Source organism: Bombina bombina, chromosome 1, assembly GCF_027579735.1.
Source record: "Bombina bombina isolate aBomBom1 chromosome 1, aBomBom1.pri, whole genome shotgun sequence".
In the NCBI taxonomy this organism is placed as follows: Eukaryota; Metazoa; Chordata; class Amphibia; order Anura; family Bombinatoridae; genus Bombina; species Bombina bombina.
In genome coordinates this window covers 233320588-233346151 of record NC_069499.1, presented here as the reverse complement: position 1 = coordinate 233346151, position 25564 = coordinate 233320588, and the positions used below count along the sequence as shown (strand labels likewise).

Sequence of the window (25564 nt, the reverse complement as noted above, 5' to 3'; positions counted from 1 at the left end):
CAAGGGGTCATTTCTAGGGTGGCACTGGGCATTATCATTAAAATAAAGATACTGCAGCAGCTGTTTCTATCTATCCCTCTTCATAATCCCTGGGAAAAGAGAGGTAGTAAGGATGGGGTGCTGGTTCCATTAGAACATATCCTGGGTTTTTACACTATACAAACCAAGGTCAGTGCCCCAAACATTTACATTTTGTTAGGTCAGTGGGGTGGAAGGCGTTTTCTTTTATTATTTTTTTATTTTTAATATGGTGAGAATTTGGATTGGCCGACAGATACTGGCTGACATAGGCAAATACATTTGTTTGACTACCTATGTTCTCAAAAATAATTTATTGGCTCACAAACTGAAATGCTGGTTGTGATGCCAGGAGTTGCCGTAAATGGAGGTATTTAGGGGTATTTAAGTTTGAGGGTAATTAATTTTTATCTGAATTTGTTGGACTCCTTTTAGATTGTGGTAGGCTGGGAGCACCATCACAAGAAGTGTCATTAGAGCCTCAATATCTGATGCTGTTGTAGGGACATGAAACCCAAAATATTTCTTTCATGATTCAGATAGAGAAAACAATTTTAAACAACATTCCAATTTAATTCTATTATTTATTTTCCTTCATTCTTCAGATATCTTTGTTGAAGAAATAGCAATGCACATGGGTGAGCCAATCACACGAGGCATCTATGTTCAGCCACCAAAAAGCAGCTACTAAGCCCATCTAGATATGATTTTCAACAAAGGATTAGAGAATGAAGCAAACTGGATAATAGAAGTAAAGTGGAATGTTTTTTAAAATTCCATGCTCTTTCTAAATCATAAAAGAAAATTTTTGGGTTTCATGTCCGTTTAAGAGTTTCTCTATCATATCAAGCAAAGGTGTCACTCTGAATCCTGCATGCGAATGGCCATAATGCTGCTTTTTTTTTTAATCCTACATAACGCTACCTCCTCACCAATTCCCACTTCCACCCAACAAAATAAAACAGTACTGATCACAGTATAAAAAGCTACTACCAGATGTAAACAGAACTGAAAGGGTTATTTTTTTCAATCTCTTACCTAATACTAAATCTCTCAACCCACCACCAATTCCTATTTCTAAACAACACTGAAAATGTTTGTTTTTTTTGTTGTTGTTTTTTCTTTTTAGTAAATAGTATATATAAAAAATAGATTGATCAGACAGAACGCTCTGATCAGACTGATCACAGACAAATGGTGGTGATCAGAAACAGCAGAAAAGGGTTAAAAACAAAAAAATTATTAAAATGACAGAAAAAAATAATTCCCAAAAAGAACTGAACAGTACTGATCAGAGTGATCACAGTAATGACACTGTTATCAGCACTGAAAGGGTTAAAACAAATCAAATAGACTTTTTAATATATATACGATATATCTACAGAACTATGGGACACTTTGTAGCACTGTTCTGTCTTCTGCTCTCACCTCAGATCACAGTGAGGCAAGAGAGGATGCAGAGACAGTGCTGACAGACAATGATTGCACTCATTGGCTGTCACATTGTATCAATGACTCTTTGTGATTTGTCACCGATTCTAAGCACTGAATGGATCCTGGGGGACTGCCTAAGTTGCAAGTCATCCAGTCAGATCCTGCACTTATTTCTTAATAGTGTGGAAGCAGGACGCCGGAAAAGTTAGGAAGTTCCATGCTGTCCTAACTGCTTTAAAGCCTAGCACTTTTATGTAATGTCTAAGGCGTCTATGTGATAATGTCTTCCTTTAAGCTTATAAATGTGTCTGTGTTTTTTATTTATGATGTACCTGGTATCCTGACAAAAGACCACCCACGCAGGGGTCTGATCACTTCAATTCCACCTGGACTCTCAGGAAAAAAACGAAAGTGCCTCTTTGCCCAGTCAGAAGAAAGTTCAGGGGCTCCAAATACCAAACACTGCTTGGTGTCAATGCTCCCCCCATTGCTCAGTATCTGACGCTCATACTCAGCACTCCGATCATTGCAGTAGCTGTCTATTGGCACAGCAGTGACCTGAAGGTAAGAGAATAAAGCAAATCAATACTAATCTTTAAATACAATCAATGAGAAACCATGAAAACTAAATGTAAATAATCTAACACAGGAGCTTTGAAACATAATATTATACCACATTTTGATTAATGAGATCCTTTTATAAACAGACAAGTTTAGATTTGAGTTTAAATTACCCACCACATTGAAAAAATAGGTTTACACGACACCCTTTCAGATTTGACTAAATTAATTTGATTATATCAATACATTTGCACAACACTTTGAGGAACGTTAGACAATCAGAAAGAGGACATCAGGGGTCCACAGACATAAGACTTGGCTGACATTCATACACTTCCAACAGCCTTACAAAGTTGTTTCTAACTCTGCCAGTTTCTTTTTATTTTGCTGGCAGCCATAGGGTTTCAACTTTCTAGGCTGAAACAAAGGGACCAATTTATCAAGGCTCGCTGGAAACAGAAATTATGAAGCAGCAGTCTAAAGACCGCTGCTCCATAACTTGTCCACCTGCTCTGAGGCCGCGGACAGAAATCAACCTGATCGAATATGATCGTGTTGATTGACACCCCCTGCTAGCGACCGATTGGCCACGAATCTGTAGGGGGCGGCATTGCTATCGGCATTTATCGATGTGTAGCAGACATGATACGCTACATCGTATCATGGCCATCCGCAGTTTAATAAATATACCCCAAAGGGATATTATAGAAAATCTCCACATGCCCAACATTTTAATTTTTTTATTTTTAAAATAGCTTTATTATGATACAATAAGGTTTCACAACAAAATGGAAAACAAAATGGCATCCATCATTAACATATAAATGTTTGATATAGAAAACAACTTGTATATTCAATTCATATATTAGTGTACGAGTATAAGATTTTATGAATCTGAATATTAGACATGATTTTTTTTTTTTTTTTTAAACTCTATTTTTTTTTCTTTGTTGACCTCTTTTGGGTCCTGTAACTATATGTAATGATGATGATGATTTGGGGGTTATTTTATATATACCTTATAAAAGATAACACTAAACACAAAGAACAAGTAGCACAAAAAACCTACACTGGAACAACATATAGTAATATGAAAATTTCAACCATGTGCCAACCTCTACATATAAGAGTTCTGTCATATAGTAACTCTGCACACACATAGAAAGAATATATATTATAGTAGAATATGAAGTATGTATATAGAGGCGCTGGTCTTGAATCTCATATGTGTTAAGGTGCACACTGAAGAAAGAAACTTAACTTGTGATTTGCAGGAGTTGACAACAAAATAATGTGCAGTATACTCACTCCGAAAATTTCAGAGTTCAGCTTCTTCATAAGGATCTATATCCTGATTTTCCCATAATGTGCTTTGGTATCTGTAGACAATGGAAATTGCACTGCAGGTGATTGTATCTTTAAATTGATATAAAGTGCAGTATACTCACTCCGAGTAATTCGGAATCCGGCTCCTCAAAAGTGGTTGGTAACTTTAGAATACTTCCAAGAAAGGCAGCAAAAATACTTGTCATAATCAACAAATATTTATTAAAACATATTAAAAGGCTCTTTTTAGCTTAGCTCTACGCGTTTCAACGACTAAATCGTCTTTTTCAAGAGCAGTAAAAAACAATTGGAAGTGCACTTCCAATTGTTTTTTACTGCTCTTGAAAAAGACGATTTAGTCGTTGAAACGCGTAGAGCTAAGCTAAAAAGAGCCTTTTAATATGTTTTAATAAATATTTGTTGATTATGACAAGTATTTTTGCTGCCTTTCTTGGAAGTATTCTAAAGTTACCAACCACTTTTGAGGAGCCGGATTCCGAATTACTCGGAGTGAGTATACTGCACTTTATATCAATTTAAAGATACAATCACCTGCAGTGCAATTTCCATTGTCTACAGATACCAAAGCACATTATGGGAAAATCAGGATATAGATCCTTATGAAGAAGCTGAACTCTGAAATTTTCGGAGTGAGTATACTGCACATTATTTTGTTGTCAACTCCTGCAAATCACAAGTTAAGTTTCTTTCTTCAGTGTGCACCTTAACACATATGAGATTCAAGACCAGCGCCTCTATATACATACTTCATATTCTACTCACAGTCCTGTTGGGAGAGACTGTTAGAAGGCTGCGGTCACCAAAGAGAGGAGTATTGTGCTCTATTCTAGTCATTCTGTACATTGTGTTGTTAACATCTAACATATCTGTATAGTTTTTGTAATTATCATATATTATAGTAGGTTTTCCCCAATGGTATAGCAGCCTCAACTTTGTGACGTTTTAGTTATAGTTTCAGACATTATAAGGTGACCGGTATCTGCTACCAATGCAATATCTCTAGCATATCAGTAAGGGAAAGGTTATACATTTACATGTACTAGCTTATACAGTCTTTCTATTCCCTATAAACCCATTCTATTAAAGGTCTTATCTTGCTGTTTTCCTCAGCAGCTCGGCCACGAGCCGCCCAAGGGTAGTCAATTACTGAAAATGGGATCAGATGGAATGATCATGTTGTATTGTCCAACACCTCAAAACATAACGTCACAAGTAACAACATGAGAATTTATAAACTCAACTGCCTTAAAGATTAAACGCCAAATAGAACTATATTTTATGGTAAACTAACAATTTTCAGTCCCCAACAGCGTCTATTCGAAGTATGTGGTGAAATGAACTGATCATTCGTAATTTATCGACCCCACGTGTCCATTGGTACACGAGAGCTGCATACGGAAGAAATCAACGCAACATCTCCAGAAAACCTGCCAGGATCAAACGTAAGTCTTACAGGGTCAATATTTGCAATTTTATAAGTATTGCATGTGTTGTGGGCCATGTAATGCCGATCAACTTGCCTGAGTCCTGAAACTTTACAGTAAACCTCTCATGATAAATGCTCATCAGAGAACTACTGCCAAAAAGGCTTGGCGGGTTGTCGCATACCTCTTTCTAGGAGCCCCCCGAACCCCTTCGGAGGCATGCCTTTTGCAAAAGAGTTGTCTGCATGGGCAAATTGTAGCTGTATTCCGGTGGGCCCTTTCGGTATTAAAGTCTTCTATTTATTACCTCCCATTAAATGTGTTGTATGGGGTTAAAACAAATCAAATAGTGATCAATAGTGATCAGCAGGAGCTCAGGAAAAGTGCGAACATGCAAGATCGCGGTTCGGACACGGCCCCCCCACATGCCCAACATTCTAACTGAGATGAGAAAAGGAAAACACTGGGTCTCATGGTATATCCAATGGTTTATTGGGATGCAGGCTTCAATAAACACACAAGATAAGCTCCTAACTGACGCGTTTCACACACGCGTACATGCGCTTCATCATTCTAACTGGAAAGGTGTAGAAATGGTCAGAATGCCTCTCCAAACAGCTGTTTAAATGACAGATGATGCAGGAATACTGGCAGTTGCCTTGGTCCTCTGTGATGAATGCAGTGGTTATCTATTACTTTAAGAACATGTAAAACTGTTCCCATGTGACAGATTATCTCATCCTGCCATTTTTGTCCTTTTACAAGAAAGTTACAAGTTGCCACAACAGACATGATTCCCACCTCATGTTTGAGGTATTCTTTATTAAGATGCTGAGCGACAGGCAGGAAGTTGAAAATGCATTGTAATGTAGCGATTACCCTCCCACCTGACACCTATCACCACCCTGATCCCTCCCAAAGAGCTCTCTTCCTTTCCCTTCTCACTGGTCACCATCATATTCCACCATATTAGGTACTGGCAGCCAGTGTGACACTATGCAGTTAGTTTTTTTATTATTATTATTATTATTATTATTATTATTATTATTATTTATTTTCTGTAGTGTAGGGGTCCCCCTCACCCTTCCACCTCCCTAATACATCAGAAATAGCTCTCTTCTCTCCCCCTCTCCACTGCACCTCTAATAAATACCAGTGTGCAGTCTGAGGGGGGGGGGGGCAGGATTGTGTTTATTATTTTTCTGTAGGGAACTAGCTGCTGATTGGTGGCTGCACATAAATGCCTCTTGTCATTGGTTCAACAGATATGCTCAGCTAGATTCCAGTATTGCCTATCTGCTCCTTCAACATAGGATACCAAGAGAATGAAGCAAAAATAATAGAGGTAAATTGGAAGGTGTTTAAAATCAAATGCTCTATCTAAATAATGAAAGAAAACTGGGTTTTATGTCCCTTTAAGCCCTTGCAGTGCAGGCTTGCTCCTGCAAGCTTATATCTGCAAGTTCAGAAGCAGACCACTGTCACCTTAGAGGTGGTAAACTTATATCATTCCTAATGCATACATGATGACTGTCTGTGCAAGCAAATTTGTGTTATAATAAAGGCATGGGGCAGATGCCAACTTGCTGGCCCAAAATGGGGCACAGACAGGTTCCATAGCTGAGAACATTGTCCATTTGCAGCTTAAAGGGACATAATACTCATATGCTAATTCACTTGAAACTGATGCAGTATAACTGTAAAAAGCTGACAGCAAAATATCACCCGAGCATCTCTATGTAAAAAAAACATAATTTATGTAAGAACTTACCTGATAAATTCATTTCTTTCATATTAGCAAGAGTCCATGAGCTAGTGACGTATGGGATATACATTCCTACCAGGAGGGGCAAAGTTTCCCAAACCTCAAAATGCCTATAAATACACCCCTCACCACACCCACAATTCAGTTTAACGAATAGCCAAGAAGTGGGGTGATAAGAAAAAAGTGCGAAAGCATATAAAATAAGGAATAGGAATAATTGTGCTTTATACAAAAATCATAACCACCACAAAAAAAGGCGGGCCTCATGGACTCTTGCTTATATGAAAGAAATGAATTTATCAGGTAAGTTCTTACATAAATTATGTTTTCTTTCATGTAATTAGCAAGAGTCCATGAGCTAGTGACGTATGGGATAATGATTACCCAAGATGTGGATCTTTCCACGCAAGAGTCACTAGAGAGGGAGGGATAAAATAAAGACAGCCAATTCCTGCTGAAAATAATCCACACCCAAAATAAAGTTTAATGAAAAACATAAGCAGAAGATTCAAACTGAAACCGCTGCCTGAAGTACTTTTCTACCAAAAACTGCTTCAGAAGAAGAAAATACATCAAAATGGTAGAATTTAGTAAAAGTATGCAAAGAGGACCAAGTTGCTGATTTGCAAATCTGATCAATCGAAGCTTCATTCCTAAACGCCCAGGAAGTAGAAACTGACCTAGTAGAATGAGCTGTAATCCTTTGAGGCGGAGTTTTACCCGACTCAACATAGGCAAGATGAATTAAAGATTTCAACCAAGATGCCAAAGAAATGGCAGAAGCTTTCTGGCCTTTTCTAGAACCGGAAAAGATAACAAATAAACTGGAAGTCTTTCGGAAAGACTTAGTAGCTTCAACATAATATTTCAAAGCTCTAACAACATCCAAAGAATGCAACGATTTCTCCTTAGAATTCTTAGGATTAGGACATAATGAAGGAACCACAATTTCTCTACTAATGTTGTTGGAATTCACAACTTTAGGTAAAAATTCAAAAGAAGTTCGCAACACCGCCTTATCCTGATGAAAAATCAGAAAAGGAGACTCACAAGAAAGAGCAGATAATTCAGAGACTCTTCTGGCAGAAGAGATTGCCAAAAGGAACAAAACTTTCCAAGAAAGTAATTTAATGTCCAATGAATGCATAGGTTCAAACGGAGGAGCTTGAAGAGCCCCCAGAACCAAATTCAAACTCCAAGGAGGAGAAATTGACTTAATGACAGGTTTTATACGAACCAAAGCTTGTACAAAACAATGAATATCAGGAAGATTAGCAATCTTTCTGTGAAAAAGAACAGAAAGAGCAGAGATTTGTCCTTTCAAAGAACTTGCGGATAAACCTTTATCTAAACCATCCTGAAGAAACTGTAAAATTCTCGGAATTCTAAAAGAATGCCAAGAAAAATGATGAGAAATACACCAAGAAATATAAGTCTTCCAGACTCTATAATATATCTCTCTGGATACAGATTTACGAGCCTGTAACATAGTATTAATCACAGAGTCAGAGAAACCTCTTTGACCAAGAATCAAGCGTTCAATCTCCATACCTTTAAATTTAAGGATTTGAGATCCTGATGGAAAAAAGGACCTTGCGACAGAAGGTCTGGTCGTAGCGGAAGAGTCCACGGATGGCAAGAGGCCATCCAGACAAGATCCGCATACCAAAACCTGTGAGGCCATGCCGGAGCTACCAGCAGAACAAACGAGCATTCCTTCAGAATCTTGGAGATTACTCTTGGAAGAAGAACTAGAGGCGGAAAAATATAGGCAGGATGATACTTCCAAGGAAGTGATAATGCATCCACTGCTTCCGCCTGAGGATCCCGGGATCTGGACAGATACCTGGGAAGTTTCTTGTTTAGATGAGACGCCATCAGATCTATTTCTGGAAGCTCCCACATTTGAACAATCTGAAGAAATACCTCTGGGTGAAGAGACCATTCGCCCGGATGCAACGTTTGGCGACTGAGATAATCCGCTTCCCAATTGTCTATACCTGGGATATGAACTGCAGAGATTAGACAGGAGCTGGATTCCGCCCAAACCAAAATTCGAGATACTTCTTTCATAGCCAGAGGACTGTGAGTCCCTCCTTGATGATTGATGTATGCCACAGTTGTGACATTGTCTGTCTGAAAACAAATGAACGATTCTCTCTTCAGAAGAGGCCAAGACTGAAGAGTTCTGAAAATTGCACGGAGTTCCAAAATATTGATCGGTAATCTCACCTCCTGAGATTCCCAAACTCCTTGTGCCGTCAGAGATCCCCACACAGCTCCCCAACCTGTGAGACTTGCATCTGTTGAAATTACAGTCCAGGTCGGAAGCACAAAAGAAGCCCCCTGAATTAAACGATGGTGATCTGTCCACCACGTTAGAGAGTGTCGTACAATCGGTTTTAAAGATATTAATTGAGATATCTTTGTGTAATCCTTGCACCATTGATTCAGCATACAGAGCTGAAGAGGTCGCATGTGAAAACGAGCAAAGGGGATCGCGTCCGATGCAGCAGTCATAAGACCTAGAATTTCCATGCATAAGGCTACCGAAGGGAATGATTGTGACTGAAGGTTTCGACAAGCTGAAATCAATTTTAGACGTCTCTTGTCTGTTAAAGACAGAGTCATAGACATTGAATCTATCTGGAAACCCAGAAAGGTTACCCTTGTCTGAGGAATCAATGAACTTTTTGGTGAATTGATCCTCCAACCATGATCTTGAAGAAACAACACAAGTCGATTCGTATGAGATTCTGCTAAATGTAAAGACTGAGCAAGTACCAAGATATCGTCCAAATAAGGAAATACCACAATACCCTGTTCTCTGATTACAGACAGAAGGGCACCGAGAACCTTTGAAAAAATTCTTGGAGCTGTAGCTAGGCCAAACGGCAGAGCCACAAACTGGTAATGCTTGTCCAGAAAAGAGAATCTCAGGAACTGATAATGATCTGGATGAATCGGAATATGCAGATATGCATCCTGTAAATCTATTGTGGACATATAATGCCCTTGCTGAACAAAAGGCAAGATAGTCCTTACAGTTACCATTTTGAACGTTGGTATCCTTACACAACGATTCAATATTTTTAGATCCAGAACTGGTCTGAAGGAATTCTCCTTCTTTGATACAATGAAGAGATTTGAATAAAACCCCATCCCCTGTTCCAGAACTGGAACTGGCATAAATACTCCAGCCAACTCTAGATCTGAAACACAATTCAGAAATGCTTGAGCTTTCACTGGATTTACTGGGACACGGGAAAGAAAAAATCTCTTTGCAGGAGGTCTCATCTTGAAACCAATTCTGTACCCTTCTGAAACAATGTTCTGAATCCAAAGATTGTGAACAGAATTGATCCAAATTTCTTTGAAAAAACGTAACCTGCCCCCTACCAGCTGCGCTGGAATGAGGGCCGCCCCTTCATGTGGACTTAGAAGCTGGCTTTGCCTTTCTAGAAGGCTTGGATTTATTCCAGACTGGAGATGGTTTCCAAACTGAAACTGCTCCTGAGGATGAAGGATCAGGCTTTTGTTCTTTGTTGAAACGAAAGGAACGAAAACGATTATTAGCCCTGTTTTTACCCTTAGATTTTCTATCCTGTGGTAAAAAAGTTCCTTTCCCACCAGTAACAGTTGAGATAATAGAATCCAACTGAGAACCAAATAATTTGTTACCCTGGAAAGAAATGGAAAGTAGAGTTGATTTAGAAGCCATATCAGCATTCCAAGTTTTAAGCCATAAAGCTCTTCTAGCTAAAATAGCTAGAGACATAAACCTGACATCAACTCTGATAATATCAAAAATGGCATCACAGATAAAATTATTAGCATGTTGAAGAAGAATAATAATATTATGAGAATCATGATCTGTTACTTGTTGCGCTAAAGTTTCCAACCAAAAAGTTGAAGCTGCAGCAACATCAGCCAATGATATAGCAGGTCTAAGAAGATTACCTGAACACAGATAAGCTTTTCTTAGAAAGGATTCAATTTTCCTATCTAAAGGATCCTTAAACGAAGTACCATCTGACGTAGGAATAGTAGTACGTTTAGCAAGGGTAGAAATAGCCCCATCAACTCTAGGGATTTTGTCCCAAAATTCTAATCTGTCAGACGGCACAGGATATAATTGCTTAAAACGTTTAGAAGGAGTAAATGAATTACCCAATTTATCCCATTCTCTGGAAATTACTTCAGAAATAGCATTAGGAACAGGAAAAACTTCTGGAATAACCACAGGAGATTTAAAGACCTTATCTAAACGTTTAGAATTAGTATCAAGAGGACCAGAATCCTCTATTTCTAAAGCAATTAGTACTTCTTTAAGTAAAGAACGAATAAATTCCATTTTAAATAAATATGAAGATTTATCAGCATCAATCTCTGAGACAGAATCCTCTGAACCAGAAGAGTCATCAGAATCAGAATGATGATGTTCATTTAAAAATTCATCTGTGGAGAGAGAAGTTTTAAAAGATTTTTTATGTTTACTAGAAGGAGAAATAACAGACATAGCCTTCTTGATGGATTCAGAAACAAAATCTCTTATGTTATCAGGAACATTCTGCACCTTAGATGTTGAAGGAACTGCAACAGGCAATGGTACATTACTAAAGGAAATATTATCTGCATTAACAAGTTTGTCATGACAATTAATACAAACAACAGCCGGAGGAATAGCTACCAAAAGTTTACAGCAGATACACTTAGCTTTGGTAGTTCCAGCACTAGACAGCGATTTTCCTGAAGTATCTTCTGACTCAGATGCAACGTGAGACATCTTGCAATATGTAAGAGAAAAAACAACATATAAAGCAAAATTGATCAAATTCCTTAAATGACAGTTTCAGGAATGGGAAAAAATGCCAATAAACAAGCTTCTAGTAACCAGAAGCAAAGAAAAAATGAAACTGAAATAATGTGGAGACAAAAGCGACGCCCATATTTTTTAGCGCCAAATAAGACGCCCACATTATTTGGCGCCTAAATGCTTTTTGGCGCCAAAAATGACGCCACATCCGGAACGCCGACATTTTTGGCGCAAAAGGACGTCAAAAAATGACGCAACTTCCGGCGACACGTATGACGCCGGAAACAGAAAAGTTTTTTTGCGCCAAAAAAGTCCGCGCCAAGAAAGACGCAATAAAATGAAGCATTTTCAGCCCCCGCGAGCCTAACAGCCCACAGGGAAAAAAGAGTCAAATTTTTTAAGGTAAGAAAAAATGATTGATTCAAATGCATTATCCCAAATATGAAACTGACTGTCTGAAAATAAGGAATGTTAAACATCCTGAGTCAAGGCAAATAAATGTTTGAATACATATATTTAGAACTTTATGAACAAAGTGCCCAACCATAGCTTAGAGTGTCACAGAAAATAAGATTTACTTACCCCAGGACACTCATCTACATGTTTGTAGAAAGCCAAACCAGTACTGAAACGAAAATCAGCAGAGGTAATGGTATATAAATAAGAGTATATCGTCGATCTGAAAAGGGAGGTAAGAGATGAATCTCTACGACCGATAACAGAGAACCTATGAAATAGACCCCGTAGAAGGAGATCACTGCATTCAAAATAGGCAATACTCTCCTCACATCCCTCTGACATTCACTGCACGCTGAGAGGAAAAGCGGGCTCCAACTTGCTGCGGAGCGCATATCAACGTAGAATCTAGCACAAACTTACTTCACCACCTCCATAGGAGGCAAAGTTTCTAAAACTGAATTGTGGGTGTGGTGAGGGGTGTATTTATAGGCATTTTGAGGTTTGGGAAACTTTGCCCCTCCTGGTAGGAATGTATATCCCATACGTCACTAGCTCATGGACTCTTGCTAATTACATGAAAGAAAGAAGATATTTTACCTCACAATCTCATCAGCTCAGCAGAGTAAGTTCTGCGTAAAACGTTATACTCAGCTACTGCTTAGCTGCAGGTAAAAAAAAATTAAAAAAAATGAAGAAATGAACAGCAGCCAATCAGCAATGAGGTCATGAACTCTTTTACTGTGATCTCATGAGATTTGACTCAACTCTCATGAGATTTCATAGTAAACTTCCTTAAACTGAATAGGGAAATAAGATGAGTGTGCACGAAGCTCGTTCCTTTGCCTGTCCTGGGACAGACATACTGATTTGCTGCTTAGAAGTCCTTTACAATAGGTTGTGGCTACTGAGGAATTTTTGAGATAAAATATCTTCCTTTTTTACTTAGAAATGTTCAGGTGAAAAAAAGGTCAGATTTTTACAGCTATGCTGCATCACTTTCAAGTGTTTCAACATTTGGGTACCATGGTCTTTTAATAATTGGGTTCCCTAATATGAATCATGAAAGTTTTTATTCTGACTTCTGTGTCCCAGTAAACACCTTGAGATTTTTATATAAAATGTTTAGTTATGTGTAATGAAACAACTTTTCAATTTACTTTCATTATTTATTTTGCCCCTTTTTCACGTAATCTAACTCTGAAAATGTAAGATTTTCTAATTCCCAAACCCTGAAATGCACCTCTGCTGACTTCTCATTACTCGTTACTAAACGTCAGGAGGGAGCATGTAATTAAAACACGGAAGGCGAGCCCCTCCTATCAAACACCCTCCAGCCGTTCCAGTGGATTGGTCTTGGTATTGAGGATGTCTTTGAGGTTTTGCTGAGGAAACCCCTTTGAGTAGTGAGAGACTTTCACGTGATAAGCCCCTGCCAGCTGGAAGCGAGTCTGTCGGGCGACTTAGAGGTCCCGGCCTGCTGTGTTTGGCACCGTTTGTGCCTTCTTCGATGTGAGTTGCCATTTGTCTGGTCTTTTTGTGCATTTTGTGCAGGCGATACTGTCCTATGTGGCGCCTCTTTTTCTGTTTCCACAGGATTTAAGTTATGTGTAATGAAACAACTTTTCAAATTACTTTCATTATTTATTTTGTCCCTTTTCACGTAATCTAACTCTAAAAATTTAACATTTTCTAATTCCCAGACCCTGAAATGCACCTCTGCTGACTTCTCAAGGCTAACTCTGCTACTTATATGTACTTCACTGGCTTTAAAGGAGCAGTATACATCAATTTTAATTTAACTGCATGTAATAGGCACTACTATAAAGAATAATATGCACAGATACTAATATAAAAATCCAGTATAAAACATTTTAAAAACTTACTTAGAAGCTCACAATTTAGCACTATTGGTGAGATTAGCCTGGGACACCCACTGAAAGGAGCTGAAAGCAGAACCTCCCTCCCCCCTCTCCTGAATATCTTTAGACCCATTTTAAAAACAGAAACAGTCTGAGGTCTGTATACATCAGTATACATCTAAAACTTTGGTGCTTGGTTAGGAGTCTTAAAATCAGCACAATGTTATTTAAAAATTTCAAAACTATATTTAAAAAGAAAAACAAACACCCAAATCATCTACGTAACATTTCTGAAAAGAAAAAATTGAGAATTAGCTGATATGTTATACTATAGCAGCACAACAGAAATGTATTATAGTTACAAGGTTCTCACTGTCCCTTTAAACAATGGTGAAGTGGTGACATGAGACATAAGGAGGATGTCTTGCACTATTATCAGAAGATCGATTTGCTTCCTAGAATCCTAATAATATGTATGTTTGAAAAAGGAAAGTAATACAGCATTATTAAAAGTATGAAAAAGGGAGAGTTTCTGATTCTGGATTTCAGAGTACTGCAAAGACCTATACTGTCCCAATCGGCATTCTGTGAGTTCCTTCTTACAAATGATTAATATGCACAATGTTTAGGCAGTGAAATATAATACAGTAAGTTTGTTCAGCGCATTATAATAGCTGGCTGAAGCTACAATAAAAAGCTGTGTTTAGAAGGCCAAGGTTGGGCTGGCATGCATGTAGTGAGCAGGTGGCAGACTAAATCCTCTATTAGGTGTGATAACAGCTGCAGGCTGCTGATATCTTTCTGGGCACAATTGTGACTGGTTATCTGGATAAACCCTCTGCCTTTTATTGGACCATAAAACAAAGTCAATACAAGGTGTGTGACAGCCACATGCCAGTGATTAGGTGTTGCTTTGAAATTTGAAGTTACAGCTGCATTAAAATAGCAATAAATGTATATAAACAAAAAGGCACAAAGGTAGGTGCATGTGTGGGTGTGTATACAACTCTCTAATTACTTGTATGTTTTGTCAGTTTAGTTGGGAATTGGGGCTTAAAGGGAAATTCAATTCAAAACACAACACTCTCTATAAAATGTTTAACAAAAAATAAAACATTGCATATGCATTATGTACTTTGCTTTGCTGTTAAACACATGTAAAAAACATAATTTATGTAAGAACTTACCTGATAAATTCATTTCTTTCATATTGGCAAGAGTCCATGAGCTAGTGACGTATGGGATATACAATCCTACCAGGTTCCCAAACCTCAAAATGAATATAAATACACCCCTCACCACACCCACAATTCAGTTTAACGAATAACCAAGAAGTGGGGTGATAAAGAAAGGAATACAAAGCATCAACAAAGGAATTTGGAAATAATTATGCTTTATACAAAAAAATCATAACCACCATAAAAAGGGTGGGCCTCATGGACTCTTGCCAATATGAAAGAAATTAATTTATCAGGTAAATTCTTACATAAATTATGTTTTCTTTCATGTAATTGGCAAGAGTCCATGAGCTAGTGACGTATGGGATAGCAATACCCAAGACATGGAACTCCACGCAAGAGTCACTAAAGAGGGAGGGATAAAAAATAAAAACAGCCATTTCCGCTGAAAAAAATGAATCCACAACCCAAATCATAAGTTTAGTCTCATAAATGAAAAGAAAAAACTTAAATTAGAAGCAGAAGAATCAAACTGAAACAGCTGCCTGAAGAACATTTCTACCAAAAACTGCTTCCGAAGAAGCAAATACATCAAAATGGTAGAATTTTGTAAAAGTATGCAAAGAAGACCAAGTTGCTGCTTTGCAAATCTTATCAACTGAAGCTTCATTCTTAAAAGCCCAAGAAGTGGAAACTGATCTAGTAGAATGAGCTGTAATTCTCTGAGGCGGGTTCTTACCCAACTCCAAATAAGCTTGATGAATCAAAAGCTTTAACCTTGATGACAAAGAAACGGCAGAAGCATTCTGACCTTTCCTGGAACCAGAAAAGATAACAAATAGACTAGAAGTCTTCCTGAAATCTTTAGTAGCTTCAACATAATATTTCAGAGCTCTCACCACATCCAAAGAATGTAAAGATCTCTCCAAAGAATTCTTAGGATTAAGACACAAAGAAGGGACAACAATTACTCTATTAATGTTGTTATAATTCACAACCTTAGGTAAGAATTTAAATGAAGTCCGCAAAACTGCCTTATCCTGATGAAAAATTAGAAAAAGAGATTCACAAGAGAGAGCAGATAATTCAGAAACTCTTCTAGCAGAAGAGATGGCCAAAAGGAACAACATTTTCCAAGAAAGTAGTTTAATGTCCAAAGAATGCATGCTCAAATGGAGGAGCCTGTAAAGCCTTCAAAACCAAATTAAGACTCCAAGGAGGAGAGATTGATTTAATGACAGGCTTGATACAAACCAAAGACTTCTGCCGCTCCGGATGTCTTCTTTTGGTCCATCAGTGCCCAGCTGGGTGAACACGACTCAAGGTAGGGAGATCTTCAGGGGCTTAGTGTTAGGTTTATTTAAGGGGGGTTTGGGTTAGATTAGGGGTATGTGGGTGGTGGGTTGTAATGTTGGGGGGGGTATTGTATGGTTTTTTTTTTCAGGCAAAAGAGCAGAATTCTTTGGGGCATGCCCCGCAAAAGGCCCTTTTAAGGGCTGGTAAGGTAAAAGAGCTTTTCTATTTTTATTTTTGAATAGGGTAGGGCATTTTTTTATTTGGGGGGGCTTTGTTATTTTATTAGGGGGCTTAGAGTAGGTGTAATTAGCTTAAAATTGTTGTAATATTTTTCTAATGTTTGTAAATATTTTTTTATTTTTTGTAACTTAGTTCTTTTTTATTTTTTGTACTTTAGTTAGTTTATTTAATTGTATTTATTTGTAGGTATTTTATGTAATTAATTTATTGATAGTGTAGTGTTAGATTTAATTGTAGATAATTGTAGGTATTTTATTTAATTAATTTATTGATAGTGTAGTGTTAGGTTTAATTGTAACTTAGGTTAGGATTTATTTTACAGGTAATTTTGTAATTATTTTAACTAGGTAGCTATTAAATAGTTATTAACTATTTAATAGCTATTGTACCTGGTTAAAATAAATAAAAAGTTGCCTGTAAAATAAATATAAATCCTAAAATAGCTACAATATAATTATTATTTATTTATTTCATGTAATTAGCAAGAGTCCATGAGCTAGTGACGTATGGGATATACATTCCTACCAGGAGGGGCAAAGTTTCCCAAACCTCAAAATGCCTATAAATACACCCCTCACCACACCCACAAATCAGTTTTTACAAACTTTGCCTCCTATGGAGGTGGTGAAGTAAGTTTGTGCTAGATTCTATGTTGATATGCGCTCCGCAACAGGTTGGAGCCGGTTTTCCTCTCAGCGTGCAGTGAATGTCAGAGGGATGTGAGGAGAGTATTGCCTATTTGAATGCAATGATCTCCTTCTACGGGGTCTATTTCATAGGTTCTCTGTTATCGGTCGTAGAGATTCATCTCTTACCTCCCTTTTCAGATCGACGATATACTCTTATATATATACCATTACCTCTGCTGATTTTCGTTTCAGTACTGGTTTGGCTTTCTACAACATGTAGACGAGTGTCCTGGGGTAAGTAAGTCTTATTTTCTGTGCCACTCTAAGCTATGGTTGGGCGCTTTTTTTTATAAAGTTCTAAATATATGTATTCAAACATTTATTTGCCTTGACTCAGGATGTTCAACATTCCTTATTTTCAGACAGTCAGTTTCATATTTGGGATGATGCATTTGAATCAATAATTTTTTCTTACCTTAAAAAATTTGACTTTTTCCCTGTGGGCTGTTAGGCTCGCGGGGGATGAAAATGCTTAATTTTATTGCGTCATTCTTGGCGCAAAAAATCTTTTCTGTTTCCGGCGTCATACGTGTCGCCGGAAGTTGCGTCATTTTTTGACGTTCTTTTGCGCCAAAAATGTCGGCGTTCCGTATGTGGCGTCATTTTTGGAGCCAAAAGCATTTAGGCGCCAAATAATGTGGGCGTCTTATTTGGCGCTAAAAAAATATGGGCGTCGCTTTTGTCTCCACATTATTTAAGTCTCATTTTTCATTGCTTCTGGTTGCTAGAAGCTTGTTCTTTGGCATTTTTTCCCATTCCTGAAACTGTCATTTAAGGAATTTGATCAATTTTGCTTTATATGTTGTTTTTTCTCTTACATATTGCAAGATGTCTCATGTTGCATCTGAGCCAGAAGATACTTCAGGAAAATCGCTGCCTGGTGCTGGAACTACCAAAGCTAAGTGTATCTGCTGTAAACTTTTGATAGCTGTTCCTCCAGCTGTTGTTTGTATTAAATGTCATGACAACTTGTTAATGCAGAAAATATTTCCTTTAGTAAAATACCATTACCTGTTGCAGTTCCACAGAGTGTTCCTGATAACATAAGAGATTTTGTTTCTGAATCTATTAAGAAGGCTATGTCTGTTATTCCTCCTTCTAGTAAACATAAAAAGTCTTTTAAAACTTCTCTTTATCCAGATGAATTTTTAAATGAACATCATCATTCTGATTCTAATGATTCTTCTGGTTCAGAGGATTCTGTTTCAGAGGTTGATGCTGATAAATCTTCATATTTATTTAAAATGGAATTTATTCGTTCTTTACTTAAAGAAGTCCTAATTGCATTAGAAATTGAGGATTCTGGTCCTCTTGATACTAAATCTAAACGTTTAGACAAGGTCTTTAAATCTCCTGTAGTTATTCCAGAAGTTTTTCCTGTACCTGGTGCTATTTCTGAAGTAATTTCCAGGGAATGGAATAAATTGGGTAATTCATTTACTCCTTCTAAACGTTTTAAGCAATTATATCCTGTGCCGTCTGACAGATTAGAGTTTTGGGTCAAAATCCCTAAAGTTGATGGGGCTATCTCTACCCTTGCTAAACGTACTACTATTCCTACGGCAGATGGTACTTCCTTTAAGGATCCTTTAGATAGGAAAATTTAATCCTTTCTAAGAAAAGCTTATTTGTGTTCAGGTAATCTTCTTAGACCTGCTATATCTTTGGCGGATGTTGCTGCAGCTTCAACTTTTTGGTTGGAAACTTTAGCGCAACAAGTAACAGATCATGATTCTCATAACATTCTTATTCTTCTTCAACATGCTAATAATTTTATCTGTGATGCCATTTTTGATATTATCAGAGTTGATGTCAGGTTTATGTCTCTAGCTATTTTAGCTAGAAGAGCTTTATGGCTTAAAACTTGGAATGCTGATATGTCTTCTAAATCGACTCTACTTTCCCTTTCTTTCCAGGGTAATAAATTATTTGGTTCTCAGTTGGATTCTATTATCTCAACTGTTACTGGTGGGAAAGGAACTTTTTTACCACAGGATAAAAAATCTAAGGGTAAAAACAGGGCTAATAATCGTTTTTGTTCCTTTCGTTTCAACAAAGAACAAAAGCCTGATCCTTCATCCTCAGGAGCAGTTTCAGTTTGGAAACCATCTCCAGTCTGGAATAAATCCAAGCCTTCTAGAAAAGCAAAGCCAGCTTCTAAGTCCACATGAAGGTGCGGCCCTCATTCCAGCTCAGCTGGTAGGGGGCAGATTACGTTTTTTCAAAGAAATTTGGATCAATTCTGTTCACAATCTTTGGATTCAGAACATTATTTCAGAAGGGTACAGAATTGGTTTCAAGATAAGACCTCCTGCAAAGAGATTCTTTCTTTCCCGTGTCCCAGTAAACCCAGCGAAAGCTCAAGCATTTCTGAAATGTGTTTCAGATCTAGAGTTGGCTGGAGTAATTATGCCAGTTCCAGTTCTGGAACAGGGGCTGGGGTTTTATTCGAATCTCTTCATTGTACCAAAGAAGGAGAATTCCTTCAGACCAGTTCTGGATCTAAAAATATTGAATCGTTATGTAAGGATACCAACATTCAAAATGGTAACTGTAAGGACTATCCTGCCTTTTGTTCAACAAGGGCATTATATGTCTACAATAGATTTACAGGATGCATATCTGCATATTCCGATTCATCCAGCGCACTATCAGTTTCTGAGATTCTCTTTCCTAGACAAGCATTACCAGTTTGTGGCTCTGCCGTTTGGCCTAGCAACAGCTCCAATAATTTTTACAAAAGTTCTCGGTGCCCTTCTATCTGTAATCAGAGAACAGGGTATTGTGGTATTTCCTTATTTGGACGATATCTTGGTACTTGCTCAGTCTTCACATTTAGCAGAATCTCATACGAATCGACTTTTGTTGTTTCTTCAAAATCATGGTTGGAGGATCAATTCACTAAAAAGTTCATTGATTCCTCAGACAAGGGTAACCTTTTTAGGTTTCCAGATAGATTCAGTGTCCATGACTCTGTCTTTAACAGACAAGAGACGTCTAAAATTCATTTCAGCTTGTCGAAACCTTCAGTCACAATCATTCCCTTCGGTAGCCTTATGCATGGAAATTCTAGGTCTTATGACTGCTGCATCGGACGCGATCCCCTTTGCTCGTTTTCACATGCGACCTCTTCAGCTCTGTATGTTGAACCAATGGTGCAGGGATTACACAAAGATATCTCAATTAATATCTTTAAAACCGATTGTACGACACTCTCTGACGTGGTGGACAGATCACCATCGTTTAGTTCAGGGGGCTTCTTTTGTTCTTCCGACCTGGACTGTAATTTCAACAGATGCAAGTCTTACAGGTTGGGGAGCTGTGTGGGGGTCTCTGACAGCACAAGGGGTTTGGGAATCTCAGGAGGTGAGATTACCGATCAATATTTTGGAACTCCGTGCAATTTTCAGAGCTCTTCAGTCTTGGCCTCTTCTGAAGAGAGAATCGTTCATTTGTTTTCAGACAGACAATGTCACAACTGTGGCATACATCAATCATCAAGGAGGGACTCACAGTCCTCTGGCTATGAAAGAAGTATCTCGAATTCTGGTTTGGGCGGAATCCAGCTCCTGTCTAATCTCTGCGGTTCATATTCCAGGAATAGACAATTGGGAAGCGGATTATCTCAGTCGCCAAACGTTGCATCCGGGCGAATGGTCTCTTCACCCAGAGGTGTTTCTTCAGATTGTTCAAATGTGGGAACTTCCAGAAATAGATCTGATGGCTTCTCATCTAAACAAGAAACTTCCAAGGTATCTGTCCAGATCCCGGGATCCTCAGGCGGAGGCAGTGGATGCATTATCACTTCCTTGGAAGTATCATCCTGCCTATATCTTTCCGCCTCTAGTTCTTCTTCCAAGAGTAATCTCCAAGATTCTGAAGGAATGCTCGTTTGTTCTGCTGGTAGCTCCAGCATGGCCTCACAGGTTTTGGTATGCGGATCTTGTCCGGATGGCCTCTTGCCAACCGTGGACTCTTCCGTTAAGACCAGACCTTCTGTCGCAAGGTCCTTTTTTCCATCAGGATCTCAAATCCTTAAATTTAAAGGTATGGAGATTGAACGCTTGATTCTTGGTCAAAGAGGTTTCTCTGACTCTGTGATTAATACTATGTTACAAGCTCGTAAATCTGTATCTAGAGAGATATATTATAGAGTCTGGAAGACTTATATTTCTTGGTGTCTTTCTCATCATTTTTCATGGCATTCTTTTAGAATTCCGAGAATTTTACAGTTTCTTCAGGATGGTTTAGATAAAGGTTTGTCCGCAAGTTCCTTGAAAGGTCAAATCTCTGCTCTTTCTGTTCTTTTTCACAGAAAGATTGCTAATCTTCCTGATATTCATTGTTTTGTACAAGCCTTGGTTCGTATAAAACCTGTCATTAAGTCAATTTCTCCTCCTTGGAGTTTGAATTTGGTTCTGGGGGCTCTTCAAGCTCCTCCGTTTGAACCTATGCATTCATTGGACATTAAATTACTTTCTTGGAAAGTTTTGTTCCTTTTGGCCATCTCTTCTGCCAGAAGAGTCTCTGAATTGTCTGCTCTTTCTTGTGAGTCTCCTTTTCTGATTTTTCATCAGGATAAGGCAGTGTTGCGAACTTCTTTTGAATTTTTACCTAAGGTTGTGAATTCCAACAACATTAGTAGAGAAATTGTAGTTCCTTCATTATGCCCTAATCCTAAGAATTCTAAGGAGAAATCATTGCATTCTTTGGATGTTGTTAGAGCTTTGAAATATTATGTTGAAGCTACTAAGAATTTCCGAAAGACTTCTAGTCTATTTGTCATCTTTTCCGGTTCTAGAAAAGGCCAGAAAGCTTCTGCCATTTCTTTGGCATCTTGGTTGAAATCTTTCATTCATCATGCCTATGTTGAGTCGGGTAAAACTCCGCCTCAGAGGATTACAGCTCATTCGACTAGGTCAGTTTCTACTTCCTGGGCGTTTAGGAATGAAGCTTCGGTTGATCAGATTTGCAAAGCAGCAACTTGGTCTTCTTTGCATACTTTTACTAAATTCTACCATTTTGATGTGTTTTCTTCTTCTGAAGCAGTTTTTGGTAGAAAAGTACTTCAGGCAGCTGTTTCAGTTTGAATCTTCTGCTTATGTTTTCATTTAAACTTTATTTTGGGTGTGGATTATTTTCAGCAGGAATTGGCTGTCTTTATTTTATCCCTCCCTCTCTAGTGACTCTTGCGTGGAAAGATCCACATCTTGGGTAGTCATTATCCCATACGTCACTAGCTCATGGACTCTTGCTAATTACATGAAAGAAAACATAATTTATGTAAGAACTTACCTGATAAATTCATTTCTTTCATATTAGCAAGAGTCCATGAGGCCCACCCTTTTTTTGTGGTGGTTATGATTTTTTTGTATAAAGCACAATTATTCCAATTCCTTATTTTTTATGCTTTCGCACTTTTTTCTTATCACCCCACTTCTTGGCTATTCGTTAAACTGATTTGTGGGTGTGGTGAGGGGTGTATTTATAGGCATTTTGAGGTTTGGGAAACTTTGCCCCTCCTGGTAGGAATGTATATCCCATACGTCACTAGCTCATGGACTCTTGCTAATATGAAAGAAATGAATTTATCAGGTAAGTTCTTACATAAATTATGTTATTGTAGCTATATTAGGGTTTATTTTACAGGTAAGTATTTAGCTTTAAATAGGAATAATTTATTTAATAAGAGTTAATTTATTTAGTTAGATTTAAATTATATTTAACTTAGGGGGGTGTTAGTGTTAGACTTAGTTTAGGGATTAATACATTTATTAGATTAGCGGTGAGGTCCGGTCGGCAGATTAGGGGTTAATAAGTGTAGGTAAGGTAGCGGCGACGTTGGGGGCGGCAGATTAGGGGTTAATAAATATAATATAGGGGTCGGCGGTGTTAGGGGCAGCAGATTAGGGGTACATAGGGATAATGTAGGTGGCAGCGGTGTACGGAGCGGCAGATTAGGGGTGAAAAAAATATGCAGGGGTCAGCGATAGCGGGGGCGGCAGATTAGGGGTTAATAAGTGTAAGGTTAGGGGTGTTTAGACTCAGGGTTCATGTTAGGGTGTTAGGTGCAGACATAGGAAGTGTTTCCCCATAGGAAACAATGGGGCTGCGTTAGGAGCTGAACGCTGCTTTTTTGCAGGTGTTTGCAGGTGTTTTTTTTTCAGCTCAAACGGCCCCATTGTTTCCTATGGGGAAATCGTGCACGAGCACGTTTTTGAAGCTGGCCGCGTCCGTAAGCACCGCTGGTATTGAGAGTTGCAGTGGCGGTAAATTATGCTATACGCTCCCTTTTTGGAGCCTAACGCAGCCCTTCTGTGAACTCTAAATACCAGCGGTATTTAAAAGGTGCGGGGGGGGGAAAACCCAGCATTAGCTACGCGGGTCGTTACCGACAAAACTCTAAATCTAGCCGATAGTAATTTATGTTAAAGGGACATTCTACAGCAAAAACAAAATTTATGCTTACCTCATAAATGTATTTCTTTCTTGACACGATGAGTCCACGGATCATCTAATTACTATTGGGAATATAACTCCTGCCCAGCAGGAGGTGGCAAAGAGCACCACAGCAAATTTGTTAAATATCACCTCCCTTCCCTCCAACCCCAGTCATTCGACTGAAGCAAAGGAGAGAAAGGAAGCAACAAGGTGCAGAGGTGTCTTTAGTTTATAACATACCAACAACCTGTCTAAAGAACAGGGCGGGCCGTGGACTCATCGCGTCAAGAAATAAATAAATTTATCAGGTAAGCATAAATTTTGTTTTCTTTCTAATGACACGATGAGTCCATGGATCATCTAATTACTATTGGGAATCAATACCCAAGCTAGAGTACACAGATGATAAGGGAGGGACAAGACAGGGAACTTAAATGGAAGGCACCACTGCTTGAAGAACCTTTCTCCCAAAGGAGGCCTCAGCTGAGGCAAAAGTGTCAAATTTATAGAATTTTGAAAGTGTCGAGAGGACCAAGTTGCAGCCTTGCAAATCTGTTCCACAGAAGCTTCATTTTTGAATGCCCAGGAAAAGGAAACAGCCCTCGTAGAATGAGCCGTAACTCTCTCAGGAGGCTGCTGTCCAGCAGTTTCATAGGCAATGCAAATGATACTCTTCAGCCACAAAGAAAGAGAAGTAGCCGTAGCTTTCTGCCCCTTACGTTTCCCAGAGAAAACCACAAACAGAGCAGATGACAGACGAATATCCTTAGTCGCCTATAAATAGAATTTTAATGCACGCACCACATCCATTGTTTAAAAGCCGTTCCTTTTGAGGAGGAGGATTAGGACACAAGGAAGGAACAACAATCTCCTGATTAATGTTCCGTTCTGAAACTACTTTAGGGAGAAACCCTAACTTACTATGCAAAACCACCTTATCTGAATGAAAAATAAGGTAAGGAGACTCATACTGTAATGCCGAGAGCTCTGACACTCTACGAGCAGATGAAATGGCAACAAGAAACAAAACTTTCCAAGATAACTTATTATCTAAGGAATGCATAGGCTCAAATGGAGCCCCTTGAAGAACCTTAAGAACTAAATTAACTTCAGGGAGGAGTAACTGGTTTGAACACAGGCCTGATTCTGACCAAGGCCTGACAAAACGATTGCACGTCTGTGACGTCCACCAGACGTTTATGTAACAAAACAGACAAGGCAGATATTTGACCATTTAGGGAACTTGCCGATAAACCTTTCTCCAAACCTTCTTGGAGAAAGGACAGAATTCTAGGAATCCTAACTCTACTCCTAGAGTAGCCCTTGGATTCACACCAATATAGATATTTACGCCATATCTTGTGGTAAATCTTTCTAGTCACAGGTTTACGAGTCTGAATCATGGTCTCAATGACCGATTCCGAAAACCCACGCTTGGATAAAATTAAGAGTTGAATCTCCAAGCAGTCAGCTTCAGAGAAACTAGATTTGGATTAAGGAAGGGCCCTTGAAGTAGAACGTCCTTCCTCAACGTAAGTCTCCAAGGTGGAAAAGATGACATGTCCACCAGGTCTGCATACCACGCCGGTGCAATGAGGATCACCGACGCCCTCTCCGGCTTCATTCGAGCTATGACCCGAGGTAGAAGAGCGAACGGAGGAAATAGGTATGCGAGACTGAAATTCCAAGGTACCGCCAGGGCGTCTATCAGTACAGTCTGAGGGTCCCTTGACCTTACCTCGGAAGCTTGGCATTCTGCCGAGATGCCATGAGATCCAATTTCGGCTGACCCCATTTGAGAATCAGGCTGCAAAACACTACCGGATGGAGTTCCCACTCTCCCGGGTGAAAAGTCTGCCTGCTCAGAAAGGTCCCCTCCCAGTTGTCCACTCCTGGGATGTGGATCGCCGACAGACAGCAATTGTGGGTCTTCGCCCACTCAATTACCTTGGCTACCTCCGTCATGGCCAAGGAACTCTGCATTCCTCCCTGATGGTTGATATAAGCCACTGAAGTTATGTTGTCCGACTGGAACCT

At 38.7% G+C, this 25564-nt stretch overlaps 1 protein-coding gene across 1 annotated transcript in view; it reads right to left on the bottom strand.

Moving 5' to 3' along the window:
- The window catches only part of INO80 (INO80 complex ATPase subunit), a 396744-nt gene that overhangs the window by 157864 nt on the left and 213316 nt on the right, over nt 1–25564 (bottom strand). The window contains 1 exon segment of the mRNA XM_053711738.1: nt 1785–2010. Coding sequence (XP_053567713.1) covers nt 1785–2010 — 226 coding nt within the window.